This window comes from Stylophora pistillata, chromosome 4, assembly GCF_964205215.1.
Source record: "Stylophora pistillata chromosome 4, jaStyPist1.2, whole genome shotgun sequence".
In the NCBI taxonomy this organism is placed as follows: domain Eukaryota; kingdom Metazoa; phylum Cnidaria; class Anthozoa; order Scleractinia; family Pocilloporidae; genus Stylophora; species Stylophora pistillata.
Window position 1 is genome coordinate 2,736,744 of NC_142522.1, and position 10,240 is coordinate 2,746,983.

At 38.5% G+C, this 10,240-nt stretch overlaps 1 protein-coding gene across 1 annotated transcript; it reads right to left on the reverse strand.

Annotated features, from left to right (window-relative positions):
- Nucleotides 1-400: 400 nt before the first annotated feature.
- On the reverse strand, nucleotides 401-9,220 carry LOC111321723 (uncharacterized). Its single transcript, XM_022924687.2, has 6 exons — nucleotides 8,862-9,220; nucleotides 5,202-5,491; nucleotides 4,374-4,573; nucleotides 2,961-3,099; nucleotides 1,774-2,452; nucleotides 401-1,354 (listed from the first exon to the last, which is right to left on the reverse strand). The coding sequence occupies exons 1-6, from the start codon at nucleotides 9,089-9,091 to the stop codon at nucleotides 856-858; spliced, it is 2,037 nt and encodes a 678-aa protein (XP_022780422.2). The 5' UTR covers nucleotides 9,092-9,220; the 3' UTR covers nucleotides 401-855.
- Nucleotides 9,221-10,240: the final 1,020 nt, after the last annotated feature.

Sequence of the window (10,240 nt, forward strand, 5' to 3'; positions counted from 1 at the left end):
TTCTCTGTTGAAGCATCAGTGTATTCAAACTCATCAACTGCCATTTATTCCCCACCCCTGTTACAAGAGTTTAAAGTTTTGCCTTCGTTTTCTCGTAGCAAATGGATGCCAAAAAAGGCATCAATTCCCATCTAATGTTTTCCACATATCCGTCACCTAGTATGAAAGATATTTCGTTGCGTATACGTGTACCTTTTTCTATTAAGTGTCTCATATCTACGACAAGCAAAATCAGGACCCAAGTCTGTACCTATCGATTTTCGAAAACATAATACGAGGTACTTTTCAGTAAAGAATGATATTTTATACTTTCGCATAAATAAAAATCCGCAAGTTGCTTATTTAACGTCAGTTCTACAGAAGCAAAAACGCCTCGAAATCAAGGTCATTCCGAGAAAAATGGAGTCAAACTTGATAAACATTTCAATATTAACAATAAAGAAATAAAAATGGCAACAACCTTTGAAATACAGTAAAATATAGCTTAACAAAAAAACTGAAATACACCGGAATAACCTCGACCGTAAATTTGATACAATAAATGACAACAGTACAAAATTTCAATCAATCACCATTTCGTACAATAAAAAAATAAGAACTTGTAAAGTATGACCGAAAATAATTTGACTTACCAAATATAAATTACTTGTGTATCAAGGCAATTTTCCAGACGCCTTCCCCACATTACAATATTTACAAAGTGGATTTTATCACTTACTAGAAGTCAAAGCAAAAAAGAGCATGCAGTAGTCTTTAAGTGATCGTTTGTGGGGTTAGCAGAACCCATTCTACGTGTGTAGCCGCAGAAGCGACATTCAGATTACTTCTGCTAAGACTGACTTGCGATGGTTAAGTTCATCTCTCAACGACTGCAACCATAAAGCGAATGTCGGCGGGTTCCCATTTACCAGGGGCGTCTTCCTCGTGAATAAACATTAGCGATTCTTCCTTTAAAGTCCATGGCGAACATTGGCCTGTCTGGCGATGACAAAAACTGTAATACCTCCCGCTCTGTCGGATTCTTGTTACAACCACATAGTGGTGCTGGCCATGTTTTCTGTTCTCTTTACTTACAATAACAGGGTAACCTTTTTTCAGAAGATCGATGATCAAGTTTGTCCACGAGTCAGCCTCGCCTTCATGGTATCCTTGGTGCATAACTTTAAGCTCTCGTCCCGGGACTTTCTCAAAGGCTTCCTTGATTCGCACCATATGAGCAGGGGAGGTTACTCCTGCACCATGGTGTGAACAATGCGATCCAAGCTCGAAAAATATCCGTTGCGTCACGTTTTCTACCGATGAGTCCATTGTTAGTGGTAAGTGAGCAGACCCATCTAGCAAATTACTCAGTGATCTGTAAATGTTACAAAAACTGAAAAGAATTAACTACAGCATCCTTTATTCATTCTCACACTTTGAAAATTCACGATGCCACTTCCGTATGTAGGGAGAAGAATACCTTCGGAGAGAGTGCATTTGGAATAATAAGGACTTGGGATTGATTAAGTAATAGCAATTTCTTTTTCTTTGGGGGGGGGGGGGAGGGAGGAGGGTTTTAGCTCTTTTAGAATTACCCTGACTATGGCTACACATGCACCACACGATGTAAATGAACGCTACTCGATCAAACAACATCATTTACAACATTTCTTAACATTTTGCCTTTTTTCTCCCCCGCCTCCCCCCCCCCTCAAATCCAGTATATCCGCACGCCAACTTGGCTGCGTAACATACCGTCTCTGTCCGTTATGCTATATCACCACAAATACTTACGAATAACTTGAATTGTAGGTCCTAGCCGCCATATTATCGAAATAGCCGAGTACCTTTGCCCAAGCCACTGGCCCTGAACCCGTCGTGCACTGGCCATGATGATGCTGACGATACTTTGGGAACAACTCTTCATGTGGTATTCTATGGTGCTTGTTGGAGAAAGCGCGTCGATGCCTTCTACTCTTCAAAATAATCCCGTAGTTGATAACCATGGTCTGAGTCCCGCGGGTCCGCAGTTCTACTTTAAACCGTATTTCCCTTCCACCGAGGTGTCTTCGAACAAAATTTTCGTCTGCGTCAACTTTGACTTTAATAAAACGATCACCCTTCTTCGTCAGTTTGAAGAAACGTTTGCTAACCGTAGAGATATCTACATTTCCGTCACTATCACACAAATCACCCAAAACGCGACAAAGTCGTTTCTGCCAACGTTTCTTGCCGCTCTTTGCTTTCCTCCAATCACCATCCCGAAGGCCGACGAACTTGACATGGACCTCACGGAAGCCCTCACCGAGTGGAATCCGAACCGAGTCGCCCGGGTGTAGTCCCAGTTCTGCTTTGAAACCATCGTCCGTTTCTTCCACTTCGAAGTTATGTTCTGTTTCTAGGTTAACGGATGATTCCTGTGTTGGCGTGGTTGTGAATGGTTGAACTAGTGTGGTTGGTTTTGTGCTAACGTCTGAAAGAAAAAAACATTACATTCAAACGGAAGGCAATCACGTCCTGGCCTCTAAGGATAAGTCTTAGCATAAAATAATATAAATTGTGACCAAAAAGATCCTGTAGACTACATAACTGTTACTGTAAAAGACTGGCCTGGCGACAACCAATCCGGCGACGATCGGGTAACAGAAGGTTGATTGTTGGTCAACTGTCAGCGAACACTTTCGAGTTTTTAGCTCGGCTGTCTAACCCTCCGCCTGACAATTTCCCACATGAACGACAACAGACCAACCCAATTCTTACACATCATCCGTAATGTGTTTTTTCCCCAAAGAGAGTCTGTCTCAAGATTAAGGGGGGAGGGGAGGGGAGGGGGAGGGGAGGGGGGTAAGGGGAGATAAATCTGGCGCTTTTCTTTTATTAAAAGCTACTCATTCAATGTCCGAAAGTTTCGTGAGCCGCTAACTAAAAGTGTAGAGTAAAGTAATGCGGTGAAGTACATAGTGACATCAATCACCACTTACCTGCTATCGCCATGGACAACCACTCGAACCTGTTCCACTCTGGCATCTTTTTCAATCGTTCAGCTTGTTCTTGCCATTCTCTCTCCATGTTGGGTAACTCCCGAGTCACTTGTTTGTCCAGATGTCTCCAATCAATATCCTGTGCAACAGAAACAAATGGGAGCACGTCACTGAGTACATTTCTAACTACAGTCGAACCTCCACTAACGGCCACCTCTCTACAGTGGCCACCTCTCCACAAGGGCCACTTTTTTCGGCCCCGTCGAGCTATCCATACATTACACCCCTACCTCCCCATAACGGCTACCTCTCCACACCGGCCAATTTCTTCTGTTCTCAGACTAGCCGTTGTGGTGAGGTTCAACTGAGTTTTTCAGTTTGAATTTGGAATCATATCCAACAAAATACTCTGTCTGATATTTCTCTTTCCTCTATCACCTTTTTACACGGCGATGAATTGATATTACGAGGAGATGTAACCCACTGGTCAAGCCTAAAAGCGAGATGATCAAACCATCTCCTCACTAGCCCTCACAAAGGTTATAGCGTGATTAAATTATCGTTTTCTTTAATTCTTTAAAATTCGGTGCAAACATACCAAATAATCATAGTCTCTAGTGCGGTTTCTACGAAAGGGACAAATTGTTTCCGGGGTTGTCTACAAATACTATGCACGCCGGGGATGTCTCGCGCCCTAATTACTTCATTTGGTTTATTTTTTAAAAGTGTTTTTCTGTAGAGAAATTAGCATGAATTACCTAAATTCGGAGATTTCAATATCTGTCATTGATCTGTTTTTTTTTTTTATGAAGCACCGTCAGTTTTTAATTTAGCTAAATAGTTTTAACGATAGGGTTGGTGATACTAATCACCGAAATCCTGTGTTAATCCCTAAAAACATACTTACAAATTAAGCATAATCTTCGTTAATAATTTCAAGTATGTCAAAAGTGTTATCGGGTTACTTAATCCACTAATTAAGCGGCTGAGAAAGCATTAGCTTCAATTATCTTGGACTGTAGTCAACTCTTAAGATTCTCATGTCATAGAAGTCCTTTCTCGGTGAGCCTGTTCAATTTCGAAGGCGTCCTCGATTACGATTTCCGTTTCAGACCTGTTTGAAAGCTCAGGAAAGCTGTGACCATTGCTTAATAAATACTTGCGCGATGCCTTGTTGTCAATGTCTTTGTCTCCCAAAAGGTTTGATTACTGGTCTTATCTGGAAGGCCTTCAAGAGTAGCTCGGCACTCGACACAAATGTGAGACACGCGTTTGAAAGTAGAAACGCGCGTGGGACTTCTGTCCCTCGCGTGTGCCGGTTTGTATTGCCCAACAGCAGTTGCTCGTCGTTTTCATTTAAATCGTGGCTTTCTCATAAATAGGCTCAGAAAACGGGGAATAAATGGTACATACCGTAGAATCTGTATCAATGTTCCTTGTGATAGCGACTATTTTGTTTACATCAGTATCTTCACATGCCATGAGACCATCCGGTCTCAGTCGATAGACTCTGTGACAGCCATACCCATTACTGTTGGCTTGGGCTGTTAGTATATCTGAAGGACTTGGCAAAGATCCTTCTTCGGCGAGACGATGATCTCCCGTCTGCCTTGCTGTACAAAAAACAAAACTTCATTTATCATTCAGCTCTTCATTTTCATGTTCTTGCCAGCAAAAGTCAAGAGTTCCAATCTAGTGCTATTCCAGCTAGTTTTGTTTAACCATAACATGCTGGGCCCTTCTGGATGCTGTAGCTGATAAGTACTAAGTCCCAATTTAAAACTTTAAGTCCTATTCTCAGCTTATTTAGAAATGTTTTGATAACCAGGTCCTCTCACCACACAGCAAGCAAAAGAGCCTATTAACCACACATTCTGCTGTTCTGCTAACTACTTCGTAAAGAAAACCCCCATATGTTTAGCTTTACAAAATAAAGCTATGTTGGAACCGAAATAGAGGCTTTATCCCCACTGTATTCTGGTATGTGCTCTCTTAGTTTGTCTAAGTACATTTAATCCAAATAAATAGGATATTGGCACCTTAAATTTATTTATTTATTAAATTTGTTAAAAGTGTTCTTTATCTAAGCTTTTTTAAGCAAAGATTAGCTCTACAACTTAACAAAGTTGTTCAATAATGTAACCAGAGTTTGTGCCCGCAATATAGAGCTGTCGGCTGATAAGGGGTACCTAAAATCCCTCATTCCAACTAGAAAGTTATATATTATGTATGAACACATACCAGCTGAGATGATCACATATTTTTCTCCAGTTTTTCCATTGATTTTTGCTTCCCAGTATGCAACATAATTATGTGGGAGATCCTTTCTGAAGATGGGCCTTAAACCCATAATGTCATCTTGACTGATAGCATCTGACAAAGTGTAAAATTCCTCCTGAGTTTCCCAAGAAACATCATCTGTGCCACACCAAAATGTATTGATGGATTCTGAACTATTTAATACCCTCGGAGGAACTGTAATCTTAATGCCATCTTCACCATATTTCCATTCATTGGGTCTGTTTTTGTCCCTGTAAATACAGAATAAAATTAAATAAAAACTGAGGGTCAAGATGGATTGACAGTTGCTCCAAATAAATTTGTAAAACAGTTATATAAATTTTTCTTTTGTTCAATCTTGTTCTTAGTAATTGAATCACTAGTAATTAGATTAATATTGTCCACCAGGATCTTATAATCAAAACAAATTTGCCAGAAATTTCCACAATTCTAAATTAAAAGCTCACGTTTTTGTGCCCCTTTATAAACAAAGATGGCATACATTGAGTGAAATGAAAGATTGATTCTCTATTTGTTTAGAACTCTGTATCTTTCCCCTTTTGATATTGCCTTTTCCCCCCTTTTGAGGCAATGCACTGTAATTCTGCATGGAGGAGTACAAAGCAAGAGAAATCTCCTGAGACCCTCCCCCCAAGTAGTGGAATGTGACCAGGATCAGAAGGAGATACTTATACTAAAGCTGATGCATGAAGGAGAACCATATGATAACACTGACATAACTCTATCAGAATTTTCTTTAAGACATCTGTTTTAACTTACTGGTTATACCACCTTAAGACCTCTTCCTACAGATACAGGTCTAGTAAGTCTGGTGGGGTCAGTATCTCAAGATTGCCCCCTTTTGCTCTTTTTTTTTTTTTTGCTGAAGAGCTAACGCTCAAAACATCAGCTTTTTAACTCTTAACGGTGGCCAATTTACAATTTCAACTTATTTGATATTACCAAATTACCTGCATTTAACAGAGGCTGGCTAACCCAGTTGCCAAGAGCCCAATTTTTACAAAGTCCACAGCCTTACCAAGGTAAGAAAATTCCCCATATACACACCCAACATAGTTACCATGATGACACAAAATGTATTACATACATACATATACTTTATTTCATCTCGAATTTGGAGTAGCTAAAAGATAAGCTAGTATCTTCGAGTTACAAGTATAATTCTAAATACTACTAAAATATAAAATGTAAAATTGTAACATTCTACAATTTAACTATGACAAAGAGTCATACTGTAGAATCTTGTGCTTGAAATCAGAAAAGTCAGACATTCTAAAAGAATCCGGAAGAGATTTCCATAGTTTTGAAGCCATAATATGAAAAGGAGTGAAGACCATAAGTAGTAGTTTTTGTAGATGGTAGAGACAAAATATAATTTCCGCGTAGATTAGAGGATACAGACCGGAAACTAAACATATTCCTTAGATAGCCTGGATAGCAGTTAAAAAAAAAAGCCCTTGTACAAAATTATATAATTAAGAAAGTCTGAAGGCCTCTTTTATACAGAGATTTGGAGTTAACTTTGCTAAGTAGAGAGTTATAGGAAGAATTATAATCCTGCAAGATAAATCTAAGAATTCGCTTGTTTTAAGTATCTATCTTCTTAGTAATATGCGCACCACAAAAGTGCCATACAGATGAACAATAGTTAGAATGTGGCATAATAAAAGTCTTATACAATCTTAGTAGAGCATCTTTAGAGATAAGTTTACGAAATCTTAGCATTACATTGAACTGGCCACTTATCTTCTTACAAATAGTTGATATATAATTATTAAAATGCAACCTATTGTCAATATTTATTCCAAATATATCTAAAGAATCTTATTGCAACTTGTTTATCAAAAATTTAGGGGAAATTTCTTATGTCCACAGGATTATACCTGTATTCAGTACCCAGGGTGATACAAAATCAATAAAATAAGACTTTCACTTGAACCAAGCTACCCTACTCCCCAGCTCCCATGAGAGGACCCTTTAATATTTCCTCTCATCCTTTGATATTCCTGCTATTGTAACATAAACTGGTATGTGCCTCACTATTCAATTACAAACTTATCTTTTGACAGGCCACTGAGTAGATCCATTTGTAGATAATTTTAATCCATAATGAAAGTCCTATAAAACAATGTCTGACAGGTTTCTTCATTAAATTGTGTTGATTTCATCTTGAGCAGAATAAAAATGCCACTGATACAGACATACAAGAGGCTTAATCTGCACAGACAAATTACTTTAAAAGCTAAGTTTACTCTTTTATCTGGTTATGCTTTAGCTTAATTAGAAAGGTAAATAGTATACCTTAATGGGTATGTAAAGAATTTCCCATTTAAACATTTCTCTGGTTACAATCTTGAGAAAGTTCTGTTTCAAATTTTTATTAAATGTTTAGCATCAGAACAAAAGATCCTTGCTGCAGAGACAGTTAGATGATAAAATCTATATCCTTAACTTTTTTAAAAGAAGATGTAACATACACTTGAAGGGTCCAAACAAAATGTAGAGAGGGCTTGATTCAAACCCTTCATGGCACTCGGTTCTGAGTTGAAATGATGTCATCTGATCAACTTCTGGAATTCAAACCCTATATATCCGTAACAACCCCCAAAGCAAAAATCCACTTATAGAATCCACTTATGGAATTAAGACTAAGGCTCTTTCAGAAAACCAAAGCCATTTGACTTATGAGTAAAAATCAGCGATGCTAATTCGATTTCTTTGGTAGCACTAGCTTTAGAAGACAATGACTAGGAACAAAACGAAGCGTTTCTCTTTGAAATTTAAATGCTTTCCGACACAAAGAAATAAAATGCACTTAATGACTTAATTACGCAGCATCTTCCGTTGTTCGAAATCAAAGAGAACTTCAAGAAGATGCACCAATGAGGTCTCTGAAATTAATCGCAGCCCGGATGATCACGGAGGTGTAAACAGAGGGTAGAAAGATCGCAGAGGGTTCAAACCCAAGAAGGTCTGTTAGGCATTGCCCGCTTCAAATTTGAGCGACTCAGAACATTAACTGCATGCAAGAACAACAGGTCTTTTGTCGTCGTCAACAGAGAAAGGACTCCAGTAATTTGTAGGTTAATTTCGTAGTCAATAAGAGTAATTAGGCGACGCATCAAAATGGACATTCATTGGTCGAGTAGTGGTGAAAGTAGTGGGGTTCCATCAGATAACATGAAGTGCTGAAGGCGCTCGCAGTGATCTTTTATACGCCGACATATTAAATTTACCTTTTATCTTTAAGAAAATTTCTTCCGCAAAATAAAACATAGGTTTCCACATGCAACTATGAGCTTGGGATGCATCAGCGGTCTCCTTTACTTTTATCGCCTCAATGACACCCATGAGACAAGCTAAACAGACCTTTTGTGTTTGAAAAATGACAACCTTCGATAACTAAAATACAGTTCTCGGCGGGAATTGGAGTAAAGCAATCATGCAGCGTGAAATACAGTATTTATGACGCTGCAGGCCAAGGTTACGGGAGAGTGCATACGCTATAAACATAAAAATTAAACGTTGCATATTTGATATTGATACTTCACGATCCCCAAAGTGTTTACAAACCCGCTTTACTCAAGAAAGACCACTCACCGGTTTGATTTCTCGATTGAGTAGACAACCAGAAATCCTACCAGCAACACCACTAAAAGAAGAGTTACGAAAACACACGTCCGCGGAGATCTTCGTCGTTCTCCACTTGTAAATTCTACCACGACTGGCTCCTTTGCGACTTCGGCGTTACTTTCGTCGACCATGTTGACTTGCATCGATTCGCCAGGCGGCGGCTTTTCGGCGACGGGTTTTGTGACTGCCTTAACCATTTTAAGTTCCGTTGAATTTACTTGCTATAAAGGTTTCAAAGTACAGCAGACTTAAACGGAGACTCCTCGGGCAATCGTTTGACTGCACGTTTACTCTGATACATAATTTATAAAGCCTTTGATATTTGATCTCTACCTCTTGATTGTGAAAGTGTGAAAAATTGACAAGCCAATCAACAGCTCTGGAGCCGGAACCGGAAATAGAAAAAAAAAACAAGTTCGCAGTCGTGCGCACATCGGGGCTACTCAAGCGCGCGGAGATTTTTCCTTTTTTTTTTTTTAAAGAAGATTTATTTCAAATAAAACAGATCTGAAAAATATTTTTTTCAACAATTTTTCTTTGGATACGAAGGAATGTTCATGAGGAAGTTTCATAAAAGCTATGAACATGTCAATGAGCAGATTCTAGTAACTTGCGAAGCAGATCATGTGCAGCAGGAGTCAATGGTATAATCATATTCACTGTTTTAAAGATAATTTAGTAGTAAAAGTTAAACCAAATCAAATACGAACCTTTTTCGTTGTAGTTCTTGTCTTTGTACTATTTTGCTGTAATGTTTGTTTGTTTGTTTTTTACTAAAAGGAAATTTTTTAATAAAAAAATGCTGTCCAACTCGTTGAAAGGTCTACTAAGTTTGTATTTGCATTTGCTTTTCAAAGAATAAGACTTCCGTTGATCACTTATTGTAGATAACATTCCTTTCCCCAGGGCAAAATCTGTGGTAAGAATTAGCTGATCTGTTTAGTTAGAAAGGTGAAAAACAGGAAACCCACGTAAGCTGAAAACAAAGAGTTTTATCGTCAAAGAAGAAAAGTGAGTCCCATTAGAATTATCTTTAACTACAAGATATCCCAATCATTTAGAATGAACATACGTGCCAGTTCATTTGAGTTTCGATCCGTATTATCTTGAAGGTTCAATGAAAAGTAGCTTCCTTTTGGCTAAGTTCTGTTTCAAACATTTCAGAGGGGAAGACCGAAAGAAAAGGAAAACAAACAACAACAAAACCACTTATAGGAAGTGGTCGACTCAACTGAAGTCAGTGATTTCCGCCATTCCGGATATATATTTTTCAGAATATACTTCATAGATACCTCAATTGAAACTATATTTTGAACAATGTTGATATTAACAGTTTAGGGGCACGA

Bases quoted from the DNA above. Each gene is read 5' to 3' on its own strand.
- LOC111321723 (XM_022924687.2), bottom strand. From the start codon at position 9,091: ATGGTTAAGGCAGTCACAAAACCCGTCGCCGAAAAGCCGCCGCCTGGC. The intron at 5,492-8,861 runs GTGAGTGGTCTT...CTGTATTTACAG, and splicing joins TCAATCGAGAAATCAAACCG to GGACAAAAACAGACCCAATG. The intron at 1,355-1,773 runs GTAAGTATTTGT...TAACATTTACAG, and splicing joins ACCTACAATTCAAGTTATTC to ATCACTGAGTAATTTGCTAG.